Source organism: Ambystoma mexicanum, chromosome 3q (assembly GCF_040938575.1).
Source record: "Ambystoma mexicanum isolate Mex_15411 chromosome 3q, UKY_AmexF1_1, whole genome shotgun sequence".
In the NCBI taxonomy this organism is placed as follows: Eukaryota; Metazoa; Chordata; class Amphibia; order Caudata; family Ambystomatidae; genus Ambystoma; species Ambystoma mexicanum.
In genome coordinates, this window is record NC_090926.1 from 1,046,662,905 (window position 1) to 1,046,677,723 (window position 14,819).

At 45.7% G+C, this 14,819-nt stretch overlaps 1 protein-coding gene across 1 annotated transcript in view; it reads left to right on the forward strand.

Moving 5' to 3' along the window:
* Positions 1 to 14,819, forward strand: part of DNAH17 (dynein axonemal heavy chain 17) — an 8,024,690-nt gene that overhangs the window by 3,204,487 nt on the left and 4,805,384 nt on the right. The window contains exon 26 of the mRNA XM_069655242.1: positions 4,636 to 4,758. Coding sequence (XP_069511343.1) covers positions 4,636 to 4,758 — 123 coding nt within the window. The remainder of the gene's footprint in view (positions 1 to 4,635; positions 4,759 to 14,819) is intronic.

Below are 14,819 nucleotides of genomic sequence, written 5' to 3' on the forward strand. Positions count from 1 at the left end.
CGAGACCTTCAGTGGTGGGCCTGTCGGGAGAACATCCTGAAAGGAGAAATGTTTTGGCAACCATGGCCGGAGATAACAGTAGTCACGGATGCCTCACTCACGGGGTGGGGAGCTCACGCCAACGACTTGACCATCAGCGGTCGTTGGTCTCCATCGGAGTCCAGACTACATATCAACCTGTTGGAGCTGAGAGCCATCAGACTAGCGCTGAAGGCTTTTCTGCCGTCTGTACGGGGAAGAAACGTCCTAATAATGACGGACAATACAGTGGCCATGCACTACCTCAACAAAAGAGGAGGCGTAGGCTCACTACCACTGTGCAGAGAGGCGATGCAGCTCTGGTTTTGGGCAATTCAGGAAGGAATCTCTCTATCGGCAATTCACCTAGCCGGAGAGAAGAACTTGACAGCGGACGCTCTGAGCAGGCAGAGCACAGTCTCTCACGAGTGGGAGATAGCTCAGGAAGTCCTTCAAGAGATCTTCGCCCTTTGGGGAACCCCTCAAGTGGATCTGTTCGCCACCAGTATCAACAGGAAGTGCGACAGATTTTGCTCAAGGGAATTTCCCCCGAGAGGAGCTCTAGGAGATGCGTTCGTAGTGGACTGGGAGTTCCCACTTCTGTACGCGTTCCCTCCGGTCCCTGTCATTCCTCAAATGATCAGGAGGTTGAGAAGGTTTCGGAAGACCATGATCCTAATTGCCCCGGATTGGGCCAGGAGAACGTGGTACCCGGACCTTCTAGACATGTCCATCTGCCCTCCAATTCGACTGCCATACAGAGAGGATCTTCTCTCGCAGAAGGAAGGTCAGATTCTCCATCCAGCCATCAAGACCCTCAACCTTCACGCTTGGTGTCTGAAAGGTTGAGGTACAAGGATTGGGACCTTCCGGATGATGTTATGGAGGTGTTGCTTTCGGCCAGAAGGCCGGCAACTAAAACTCTATACCGCTGCCGTTGGAACAAATTTTGCAGCTGGTGCAGAGAAAAGAATATTGAACCCTTTTCTTGTGGTACACCTATGGTGTTGTCATTCTTACTTTACCTGGCTAATTCAGGCCTACAGGTTGGCACAATTAAGGGCTATCTCGCAGCGCTATCAATCTTTAAGCGCACTGCAGAGGAGCCTTCATACTTCAAAATTCCATTGGTAATACAATACCTAAAAGGATTAACTAATGTTTATCCCCCGAAACCTTTTCAAGTTCCCTTATGGGATTTAAACCTAATTTTAAACTTCCTAAAGGGTGCCCCTTTTGAACCACTACACTCTTGTTCATTGAAGCTTCTCACCCTCAAAACTGTTTTGCTAATAGCATTGACATCTGCTAGAAGGGTTAGCGAGTTGCAAGCCTTATCGTGTAAACCTCCACATACAATCTTTTACAAGGACAAAGTTGTTCTTCAGGTGAAGCCTAACTTCCTCCCGAAGGTAGTCTCGGAGTTTCACATCACTCAGAAGATTATATTACCTTCTTTCTACCCTCCTCCTCATCCGGGGAAGGAGGAAGAGAGACTGCACAGGCTGGACCCTAAGCGAGCCTTGAGCTTCTATATCAGCAGATTGGCTAAGATCAGACAAGCAGACCAACTCTTTGTAGGTTATGCAGGACATAAGTTGGGCCTTCCAATAACAAAACAAACCATCTCCAGATGGATTATTTTAGCCATTCTGGAGTGCTACAAATTGGCAGGAAAGGAGCCTCCTCAAAATCTAAGGGCTCATTCTACCAGGGGTATCGCAACATCCTCAGCCCTTCAAAGAGGGGTGCCAATTCGAGATATATGTGCGGCTGCCACATGGTCGTCCGCACATACATTTACCAAATTCTATAGCCTGGATTCCTCCTCTAGTCAAGAAACTAGATTCGGCAAGGCTGTGTTACACTCTGTCCATTCTGGAAGGGTAACATAACTTTTATTACTCCCGCCTCCAGTCACAATACCACTGCTATGGGAGTCTATCTAAGATAAGGAATACGTCGGAGGACACAATCCCTTCGAAGAACTAGTTACTCTTACCTTGTAACGTTCTTTCGATGGGATGTTCCTCCGACGTATTCCTTATCGACCCTCCCATCCATCCCCGCAGTATGACTTCCTGTGGGTTTGCAGCCTATGCTCCTTCAAGGTGATTAGTCTAATCCAAAAACATTACTGGGGACTACAAAACGGAACTGAGCAACGGACGCTGCGCGCGGCCTTTATAGGCAGGATGACGTCGACGTCGGCACGGAGGCCGTCGAGGGTCATCGACTCGGCGATCATCGACGCGCAGCGCCCTCTGGCGAAAAAATTTTCCGAGGCCAGCAAAGCTGAAGGATTTCTATCTAAGATAAGGAATACGTCGGAGGAACATCCCATCGAAAGAACGTTACAAGGTAAGAGTAACTAGTTCATCTATACACTACACATACAACTATAAATATAACCTGGAGACCTAGTGAAAAGTAAATTAAACAAAAACACCATGACAAAATACAGTAGTCCGACTTGTGTAGAGAAATCTGGCATTGATTATGTAGTTAGAAAAGATGGAAAACGAAGCGTACAAAGAGTTGCAGTGTTCAAGAGGACGGGAGAAACTGGTGTGTAAAAACAGAAAGGGGCGCAACAGGAAGATTTGACTACCAAACCAGAAAAATCAACACACTAACAAGAGAATAAGGTTAAACAAGAAGGACACAAACTCCGGGAAAAACACTGCATCACAAAAAGTCCACCCTACGCAGCCTGCGCTCCTCCTCCACCTCACTAGCTACCCCAGATTCTCCAGAAAGAGCAGAAGGAAGGAGCTTCACTGTCATCGCTCCCACCCTGTAGATCTCCCTCCCACCATCTATCCAAGAAACCTCCTACCTAAACTTTCGCAAAAAAGTCAAAACAGCTCTATTCAACAAATATTCCTGAAACTATTATCCACAATATCTCTGTCATCTGTAACGTAATAATACTGTGTACCTGTCACTATGCACATAATGCTTCTGTGCTTACTATCACCGTAATACCTGCGGGTCTTGGGCGCTATCAACAATACAAATAAAAAAAAAAAACAAGGGCACTGGAGGAGTGCAATACTTCTCCTTCTGAAAGCGGAAGCAGAGAATCATCTCAATTAAGTCTTTGGGACTACCTGCAGAACCGAGAAGATTACAAAGAAACAGACAATAACCTGAAAGCTAAATGACTATGCACTACATCAATTGTCTTGTGTAAGGAAGTAGACGTTTAGTGCACAGTCCATTCTCTTTGTCTAGCACACACCAGGCATGTGACACAAGGCATGGTGTAAGAGGGAGGCAGTGTGCACAGCGTGGACTGTGACAAGGGGAGAAGGAAGCAGCCGCGAGTCTGGTCCCGTGTATTGATTGTACACTTTGCTAATATCGTATTCGTTATGCTGTTTCCTAATTTTAGATCCATAAATAAAAAAGCATGTGCAACAAATTAACATTGAGTGGAACAGCTTTATTGATGGCGTTCCCTCAGCATCTTTCACACATGAGGGTATCAAATACAACAGTTGTTTCTCCTGGTATAAATTAGAACTGTGTACATTTTGTTGCTATATGATTTAGGATTGCCAATTTCCCTAGTGTCATAATAGCACACTATGGGTTCTATCAGGAGTGGGTGGTATCCCGATGGTCAATCTGCTGGGATACCGCCCAACGCAATTAGCGTTACTGCAACTTGGTCCAGCACTAGTAGCGCTGCAGTAAATCCCCATTTATTTAGTCCACGGGACTCAATGGGGCATTTTTGGCGCAATAACCGCAACACTAATTGCGCCACGGTAATTGTACTGAAAATGGCCAGAAAGTCGGCGCATTCTCCTCCAGCTCAGAGCTGGTGGTGAATGCTCTGAGTTTCCCCCAACTCGGGATTGGGCGGAGTGGTAATGCAGCGGTAAAAGCATTACCGCCGCATTTTTTCTGCTCTGCCCAACTCCTGATGAGGCACGTACATCTGGCAATATGTCAGTTATGTAGAACAAGTACATGTTTCTCTTGTGTCTCCAGTGTTTATTCCAAGCACATATTTTTCGGATGGAGAAATAGGTGTTTTCCGGCAATAAAATGCTACTATATGACCTTGCATCAGAGTCTTTAGAGCTGGTAGCAGGTAGTCTTGGTTGTACCATTTAGAGACCTACATCTCACCACTTTGCAAATTCACCAGACGCCATTGCTGGGGAGGTAGCATTCTCGTGTCTTTCTCATTACTCATACTATGCTCGGCTAGTTTGGCACTGGGCCAGGTACAGTAGCAGATATGATATTCCTAATACCTGCTTCATGCTTCAAGTAATACAGAGAGCACTCAGTTATTGGAATTCTGAAAACAATTTTTAATGAAGCATTTCAATTCACTGACGGATTTCAGCATGGCAAATGCATCCAATGTTGTTATGATGTATAGACTCACACTTCCAGAAAATATTTGATAAATCTCAAGCCATGCCTATTTGTGCTGGTCCTTATGCCCAGTTGGTCAACCAACTCTCGCTCTTGAGGGCCCCAGTGATAGAAACGCAACATAGGCTCTTCAAAATACAAAACTGCATTGTATAAAGTGCTTTATCACACGAATGTTGAATGTTAAATATGTCTCTTTTTTTATTCTTTTTGCCCTAGGTCAAATTTGAAATGTCTGAAAATACAACACTTGCAGATTTGCTGCAGTTACAGCTCCACAAATATGAAGATGAGGTTCGCAATATTGTTGACAAAGCTGTCAAGGAGTCAGGAATGGAGAAGGTGTGTTATTTGCTATGCATTATGATTTGGGCACTTGATAGCAAATCCTGGTTATGGGGCTGGTAATTAAGCAAGCTTCTGGGCAATGGGTAATGGACTAAATATGGATGTGATGGCAATCATTGTAAGTGGTGCAGGTGCCAGTGCATTCTGAAAATCCTCTGGAAAATGAAACTAGCACAAGAAAATCAAGTCACTACCTCACATAAAAAGTACAGGCGTCTCCATACACAGTATATAAAGATCTCTTTATATAATGCATCTATGTCAACAAGTAATTTCAGTGTGTATCATACATATTTTAATTCCCAATAAATGTGTTTTACTAGTGTTTATAAGTCATTTTTGACAGTATGCTTTTTCAAACCAATTTGTCAAAGCTTCATGTCATCCAGAATAATGCAGTAAGAATGGTGGCAGAGAACATGTTACCAATGCCAGAAGATCTTTGCATTGCCTTCCAGTTCAGGATCGGTTTAACTTCAGATTTCTTATGATTGCACATGAATGTCTACATGGCAGCAGTCAAACTTATCTTAAGCAGAGTTTGGGCCTCATTATGACCCTGCCGGTCCTTAAACAAGGGTGCCGGTAAGCTTACCGGCAATGTTGTTTCCGGACCAGCATACATTTCCGGACCGGTCACGGAAGCACCAGCAACGTTAGCTACGGCGCCAGTGCTTCCGGGTCCCCACTCCCATAGTGTCCTATGGGACTTTGTGGGAGTGGGGACTTACATTTTACTGGCGCCTGACTTTCCGGGCTTCTGGGGTTGTAATCTCTCAGTAGCATCGGGAGGTCAGCAGCCAGTAACTATTTACAGTCCGGCGGCAACCCGCATTAAAAAAGGGGAAAACCATATGCAAATGAGACTTGTTTCCACCCCAAAAGGGGCAGGCCAGCCCGAACTGCTAGGTCACACCTTTTTTGCATGAGACCATAGGCATCCCCAAACATATTTCGGCCTCGTTGGGCCTCATTAGTGAGGAGTAGCTTGGGTCTCTAGGCCCAGCAGGCACGGGACCCACGTCTGGGTAAACACATCCCACTCGGGGTGACAAGGCACAACAAAAGAGGTGTACAATGAATCTTAACCTCTGGCATTGCACTTGGCAACCCTCCAGACCATCGTTCTTCGCCTGCTGAGCCATTACAAAAGGGGAAAAACCATATGCAAATCAGACTTGGTCCCACTGCCCGAACTGCTAGGTCAAATTCCTTCTGCTTGAGACCACATTCACGCTTCTGTAATGGCTTGGCAGGACAGAAATATGGCCTGGAGGGTTTCCCAGAGCAACACCAGAGGTCAAGTTTCATTCTAAACCTTCCAGCCATCACCTCTTTGTTTTTGCTTGCAGGGCACATTCCTTCTGGGATACAAAATGTTAGCAACATGAGACAACGAAGGGTTTGGGAATCTCTGCTACTCTGGCCTTTCTCACTGGTGTACAAGCTACCAACTATTCCTGCATGCATATGCTTTATTTCTATGTGTGGCCCTGGCTTCAGCGCAAAACTGGGCCTTGATTCCAATATGGCTGCTACTATCTAAGATGGTGTTTTGGTTCCCCCGTATATTAGAGAAAAAAACGTGCACTACTCTCCCCAGACTATGGCCCCATGCAACACACTCCTGCCCCCTGTAACTTCCCGGTACCCCTACTGCACACTCCAGTGCAGTGCAGGGTGGCCGAGAGGAAATGGCACGCTTCATGTACATCCTCTGACAAACTGGCCCGCTGCCTGCTCCAAAGGCAATACCGCCTCTCTGTCCTCACCAAGAAGAGAGCTCACATTCAAGCCCACGTCTCTGTGGCATCTAGCAAACTCAGCTGAACTCTTTAAAATTTGCAAGGAACTGGCCAATCCTGCCGCAGTCTCTACCTCTCCTGTCCCTTCCCAGGCCCTCTGCACAGCACTGGCTTCTCACTTCATCTCTAAAACTCAGGACATCCTGTCCTCACTCTCCTCCTCTCCCATTCCTCCCTCTACTCCCTGCTCTTACCCTGTTCCTTCTGCAGCCACCTCTCCTCCCTCCTTCTCTGCCTGTCCTCTGTTCTCTGCAGACAAAGTTTCTAGACAAGTCCGATCTATGAAAGTCTCATCAAAACAGGTTGACCCCTGTTCCTCCAAAACCATCAAGGATCAAATTGACTCCCTGGTTCCTGCCCTTGCTGACTTCTGCAACCACTCCTTCGCAACTTGAGTCTTCCCATCCCCCCTGAAGCACTCCCTTGTGCACCCTCGTCTTAAGAAACCCTCTGTCGACCCCTCCTGCCGGGCTTACTATCGCCCAATCTCCATCACTCCCTTCCTGGGCAAACTCCTAGAAAAGCTGGCCATCTCCCAGCTTAATCTCCACACTGAATCTGTTGGCTGTCTTCATGACCATCAGTCTGGCTTCAGAGCTGCTAGAAGCATGGAAACTGCACTCCTGAACATCCCTGAAGCCTGCTCTCCAACCTTGATTCTAACACCCCCTGTGTCCTCATCCTGCTTGATCTCTCCTCTGCCTTTGACACAGTCAACAATGCCATCCTACTCAAATGTCTCTGTAATTACCTGGGTATCACCAGTCAGACCCTGGTGTGGCTGACTTCTTTCCTCTCTAACCGACCCTCCCAGGTCCAACTTGGGTCCTTCCTCTCCGCTATCTTTTTCTCTACCTGTGGTGTTCCCCAGGGGTCTAACCTCTCTCCCTGGCTGTTCAACCAATACCTGGCACTTCTTGCCCACCGCATTGCTGCTCTCTGACCCAACTTTCAGTGCAATGCGGATGACACTCAGCTCATTTTCAGGCTACCTTTGGCCACCTCTTCTCCGTCTCTCATCACTGACTGTCTCTCTGCTATCCCGGAGTGGTGCGCCGCCAATGACCTCTGCCTTAATGCCAGTAAGACTGAGATTCTCCTCATTGGCACAACTGCTCCCTCCTTTCCTGTCACTCTCTGGCCGGCCTCTCTTGGCCCTCTTCCTGCTCCTACCTGCAAGGCTAAAAACCTTGGGGTCATCTTCGACTCCACACTCTCTTTCTCTCCTCACATCTCTGACATCTCTAAGAAGTCACACTACCAGCTGTACCTCCTCAGAGGTATTCTTCTTTCCTCTCCTTACCCAAAAGGCTCACTGTCTCCAGAGCTCTGGTTCTCTCTACGCTGGACTATTGCAACAGCCTCTTTCTAAATCTGCCTGCCTCTACTCTCCGCCCTCTGCAACTCATTCAGAACTGGACTGCGAGACTTGTCCTTGGCCTGAAGCCCAGGGATCGTATCTCTCCAGGACTGAAATCTCTGTACTGGGTTCCAGTGGCTGCGAGGATTAAGTTCAAAACCCTCTGCATTGTCCACAAGGCCTTTTGGGGCCTGGGGCCTAAATACCTTCAACTCTCTCTTCCTAAATATCTTCTCGAGCTCTTCGCTCATCCGCCTCCAACTCCCTCAGGGTCAGTCGGTTCTCCAAGCAGCGAGTTGGTGGTAGATCTCTTTCTTTGTCTGGGGCTTCCCTCTGGAACAGCCTCCCTGCCTCCCTGAAACTTGAGGAGAACCATCTCCAGTTCTGGTAGCACCTCAAAACCTTTCTCTTCACTTCTGCTTTTTCTCCTTCTCTCCCCTGCTGACCTCCTGGCTGAAACTGAAACTGCACTGCTTTCCTGCCCACCCTTTGATCTCGGGCCCAGGTCCCTCCCCGGCCAGTCACACACACCTGCACTGCCTGCCTTGCAACTCTCGTACTTGGGGACTGTTTCTGTATCCCTATAGTCCCACTACCAGCACTAACCTTTGCACTTTGCACTTGCCACTTGCTGGCCGTTACTTACTCATTGTATTATTATATTCCCATGTACTTCACTGTCCCCTCCCCCCACACTTTTCCCCTTCCCCATCCCATGCACTTGCGCAATCTGAATGTCACCTGGCTTAATAGGATCATTGTTTCTCCTCCCTCTGTTCCCCCTCCCTTGCCTCATTGCGCCTTGTAACACTTGTGGATAGGTGCGTTATGAATGCCATATCATATCCCAAGCCTCTGCCTCATCCAAAAGTGCTGGGGGGCTTGGGATGATCGTCCTCCCTTCCCAGCATTCCCGCCTTTTGTTAATAATACATTAACAAACTCCCATGTGGGCCCCTCGTCCTTCTCACCCCTTCTTTCCCCTTCCAATCTTTCAGCTGTCAAGTATGGAGGTGACCCTTCCTTTGGTACCCATGCCTTACATACAGACCATAATCCTTTCCCTGCCTGTGCATATTTCTCCGGGGTACATGTCATGTATATACATTCTCCATTCCCTGCAAAATATACCCAGTGATCTGAGTAGTTCCAGGGGGGAAGGTGGGGAACTGTGGTGGTGCCTGGGGCGTGAAGGCATTGCTCTATCACAACCATGCATGGATTGTTTGAGTCAGCAGTCTGACCTGCACTGTGTTTTGTACCACAAGGTGCCTCCTGTACCCCAATTGAGATCCTCATCACTGTGCTGCTAGGCACTGTTATTGCACTGCACCGAAGTCCCAATTGGCACGTGCAGAATGTTACCAATCCAAACACGATCAAGGGAACAAAACATCTTCATGATAGCCCCCATCCAGCATGGTGCCCAAGAAAAAAGCTTGTGAAACCAATCAGTGTCTTGTATGCCAGCTACTGTTTGCATATGAGTGCCGAGAACGTGCAGTGTCCCCATTATGTTGGTAAGAGACCCATTATCTGCGTCATTAGGAGATACATAGATGCAACATGAATCACCAATCTTCTTGCAGATCCCTCCTTCAATGTCCAGGGGGAGGTTTTGCATGTATCTATTCTGCTGTGTCATCAGCCTGATTGCGCACATTTCCATCTTGATCACATTGAGGCCCTGTTTAATGTCATTGGCCAGCTGGATCACCTCCCACCACACAATTAGCAGCCATTTGGCATTCGTAGCAGTCTGCACTCTTAGTAAAAGGAAGAAGCAAAAAAAAAAATGTTTTGCTCTAGAGTCGATATTGATCTGCATTCCCTATACGTTGCTATGTAACAAGTGCATTAGTAACAGATGCATTAGGCTGTGTGTCATGGACCGCGGCCGCTGTATTATTCTTTTCAGTTATATTTACAACATTGTCATGTGTCAAAAAATGCAAAGAGCCCTTAATAAAACATCCATTAGTAATAGTTGTGTTTCTTATGCCTCCCTTTTTATATCCTTTATCCAAACATAGAAATAGCAATTATACCAGCTAACCAGTGCATTACACATATGTACGTGGGTGACAACACTGTTATAAGAGAATCATTTTGAAAGCAAAATTGTTGCTTTTTACAAATGGAGTTATTGGACCCATGTACATTCATTGCTAGATAAAATAGATGCTATAGAGTGAGAACAAATTTAAGAAAGAGAGAGAGAAAGATACCAGGGAGAGAGAAAGAATTATGAAAGAGATAGAGAAAGAGATAATATAGAAAGAAATAATTGATAGAGAGAGAGAGAGAGAGAGAGAGAGAGAGAGATAATGAGATAATAGAGAGATTATACATTCTCAGTGCAAACAATGCATTGCAGCATTTTCATGTATCACAGAGGTAGGTTTGTTGTAGAATTTTGAAGAAATAAAGGAATAAACACGTCAGTAAGTAAACATCAGTACCTCTGCAGCTATACATGTTTTTCTAGAACTATTGCCAGGGGGACAGTATTTACGTGCAGTACTTAACCTGTACTGTTAGTACTTTACTGTGTTTGGGCAGAGGGTGTGGCCTGGGGTGCCTTGCGAACATCAGATAGATGCACCCAGTACCGCAACTCATGAACCTTTACTGCAAGAGGAGTAGCATAGACAACCTCAAAGGGCCCTATGTAGCTAGGCTCGCTCCACCAGAGGACAAAGTTCTTCACAAAGATAAGAAAACCAGGGAAAAGCTGGAGAAGGGGTGATGTGGTCGGAGAATCAGATGCAGCGCTGGTCGTCTCCTCAGTCCTTGGCAGTGCGATCTGTTGAGAGATACATTTTATGGCTTTGGTCAAGGCATGCAAATAACTCCCAAATTCTTCTCTTTAAATAGATGCAGCCCTGTGAGCATCAGATGCTCTCCTGATTGGAGATAGAGGCATATGCATGCGCCGTCCGTAACCACCTTGTGGGGTGATAAGTGATGATCCTTACAGGGCTGCATTTGCATGCTAAATAGAGCTAGTGGCAAGCAGTGAAACCAATTTTTCTTTAAGGTGGTGCTCAGATAAGACAACTTACTTTTTAGAAGACTATCCTCTCCATCACCCTGTTGGCTCGGGGGTGGTAAATTGTACACATCCGATGCTTATTGCCCAATGATGCAGTGACCTCTTTCAAGAGCTCATTGAAAAAGTGTGTGCTGTTGTCGGACCTTAAAACTTTGCACACATCCCATCGAGGAAAAACCTCTCTGACCAAAAACCTGGCTGTGCATTTAGCATCAGGGTCTGCGCAAGGACCAGCCTCCACCCACCATAAGAAAGGACACAAAACAACTATTAAGTAGCAGGATCTGTTACACCTTTCGACCATGTCCGCATGGTGGATATGTAACCCGCGGAATCGCCCAGTAGAGCGGGCAGTGTACCTCAGATTGTTCTTAGGGTAAGATCAGTACTGTAGTCTGACACGTGATACAATTAACAATCATTTTAGTTACTGCCTCTTGCAGGTTCGGACAAACCAGTCCTCCTGTATATCTGCAGCAATATGTTTTTTGACACATGGGATGGATGATGCAGCTGGTCGAGTTACGACCTGCAGAAACCCTTGTATCATAACTACTTTGCCCAATGTTTCTTGTCACCACAATAAATCTGTAGGGGGCTGCCTGAATCCCCTTTTCAACCACAAGTCTTTCTTTTCCTCAGGGGCTCGTCCCTGTAATTAGATGAGCTGTGCAATCGGTAAGGATTTATAGGAGTCTGGCAGCTGTTTTCTGCTATGCCCTACCACTGGGTACTCAGGGAGACAGGTAAATACACTGCTTGCTTGGCCACCGCGTCCACCGCAGCGTTACTGAGAGACCTTATCTGTGTCATTAGTATGGGTCTTGCATTTCACCACTGCTGTCGAGGCATGGGATAGTGCATCAATTAGTTTATCTAACAGTGCTGCATGTTGTACTGGGGACCCGTCAGCCCTCCTAAATCCCCTCCTCTTCCAGAGCGCCAGTCCTGCCTGCACTATGGTGATGACATAGGCAGAATCAGAATATATGGTGACGCGGCACCCTTGAGATGCCAGAAGTGCATCGATGAGCGTAATAAGTTCTGCTGCTTGGGCCGAATAGTGCATGGGGACTCTCTTTGATTTATTTATTTATTGTGAATTTGTTAGGCGGTTATGCAACAAGTAAATTGTGTTTCAAAGCGCCCACATGGCAACAGGAAGGGAACATGCAAATGAAATAATATATACACTGGAGGATAAAGACGGACCTACTAGGCCGTGTGAGTATTCAGAACGTGCAAGTGCAGAGAGAGAAGAGGGAGGCGGTAGTGTGGGTAAGTTCTGGAAAGTCTGGGCCCTTGTGTAAGCAGCAGATGTATTGCCAAGTATAGTAAATGCTATAAGTGCAATAAGTGGGTAAGTGCAGGCCTACAGTGGGGTAGGCCAGTGGGTGCTGAAGCAAGGGCTCTATGTAGGCAGAAGCTGAGGCAATTGGGTGTGGGGTGCCCCGAGGACCATAAGGGCCCTACAAATCGTACCGACTGTAAGGTTAGCAGAGGAGGGAAGAAGGGAAGGAGGAAGTGAAAAGGTAAGCAGAGGAGGGAAGAAGGGAAGGTGTAAGGGATTTCAATCTGGCACACACCCAAGTCTCGCCCAGCATGTAGTGCGCAAATGAAACCCTTATTTATTTTTATCTATAAGTTCAATATTCTGAATGATATACCACTTATATCACACCCTTCTCCTCAGACCCCCATCCTCCCAGTCACCCTGAACCAGGAAACAGGCTAGTTTGCAAAGGTAAATATTTATTTATGTATTTAGAATTTAAATCACAATATATTTTAATAGGTAACAACAATCACCAATGGGGTGACAGAACACTGAATAATATCTTTAATGCACTAGGAATCAAATAATGAGCACAGAAAAGGATACATTTGGGTTGGTTTGGAACAGATAGCACTATGGTTAGGGGTTCCCCCTGCAAAACCCCTCAACCCACCAATAGGCAATTTAAATAGATGTGAGGAGAGAGCAAGTACTCAGGAATAACACAGATCAAACAGAATATCACTCCCACCTTCCCCCTTTAAACACAAGAGAAAAATGGAATTCACTTTTCAACTATCAGAAAACACCAAATCTGGTCAAAAATGCCTAAATTATTATACATTTCTATGGGAGCCGCTTTGAACAGATGCAAGCAAACAAAAGCAATGATTTAAACAAAAGAAAATAATGGGAATATCAAAGTCAAAGTGGGAAATAATTTAAAGCTAATTCACACGTGTAAAACATTTCAAAATGTCAATTCATTGCAAACTTTTCCTTATGCCATTTTTGATATAATGGATCAATCGCACTGTTAGGCAACCAAGTCGGGACACAGTAAGTTCTGAGACTGATTCATGACTTCAGTTACAGATCCCCATCATCTTCGCAGCGGCACAAGTCCGAAGACTCAAAGTGGGATTTATGGATCAGAGTTACACAAATAAAGATGACTATGAAAATGGTGCTTTCGTAACTAGACAGAAGAAGATAGCACTACGGATTTTGACGCTGTTACAGGTTATGAAAGTAGGGATAGTTCAGAGATTATAGTGGAACAAGATAAGCAAGCTATACAATAGTTCTCTAGCATCCTATTAATACTCACAATCCACTGGGATTTAAGATTTTTGGACAGTTCCGGTTGTGGTCAATGGATTGGGTCTATCAAGGAAAGACAGCACATCAGGTGTGGGACTGCATCAGCTAGGCCGGTCACCGGACTGCACAGGATCTGCCCTTCTTGTTTCTGGGTAGTTCAGATACTTTCCCACACCACCGCGCTCCACTGGGTAGTGAGAACAAGTTTGAGGATTGAGGCCTTGCTAAAAATGGTTCAGCTACTGCTTGGCAAGATTCTTGGCATCTGGATCTGGAAGGATGTTAAAGGCTGGATGTTGAATGCTGGAACAAAGTGCTTTGCTGGAATCAGAAGAGTGAGTCAGTCAGAATGTGTTGTCAGCTGTCTCTATTTATCCTTTCAAATGACATCACAAAAATGGGTGTATGGGCCAGCTTAACTAACTTTTCCCCTGTGAAATGGGATTGGATCAGGACCTCATTTCCGCCTTGCATCTGAGTGATTGGATCAAGGACGGATGATGTCACGTTTATGGTCTGGCTTTTACAGTCCTTAGAAACCTCCCCTGGCCACTAATATCAAAATCGAATTTTGTCTTACATACATATTTATACATTGGTAACCTCTACAAAAATCACACACAAAGATTCCATATTTTATGTGGTAGCTGTTCCTCAAAATCCCGCAGCTGTGGGATCGTGTTTCACCTTTCTGCATAATTTTGTCCATTTCTCCATGAACACATTTTCCAAACTTTCTGCAAATTTCCATAAATGCGTGTCTTTACCATAGAAATGCATCTGTAAAGTTTAACAATTCTAGCATTAATACAGTTCACATAAAATCACATATATTTCCATTCCTGTCCAGAATATGTTACACAGTTCCACCGCCTCTTGAAACGTACAGCCAAAAATTAGACTAACAAATCTGTCCTCTTTATATTTTTACCACTTTGGATAGCAAGTTATGAGTCTCTAAAAATTGTTCATTATTTATTGTTAGCAGCAAATGGTCCACCCTTTTGTCTCTCCCTGGAGCTCAAGGAACAGCACCCTCCTTTGGGGAATTCCTTCAAGGAGCAGTTTACGACCCCTTCACAAGTCCATTTCCTGGCCTGGGGATCTGCCATTCTTCATTCTCTGGCTGTAGACAAAAGTTTGGCCTAACCCACAATTATCATCTATCAGTGAGTTTCTGCTGAGAGGATTTCCCTCCCCTTGGGGGAAACCTGTTTTTCCACTTCTTGCAGGCCC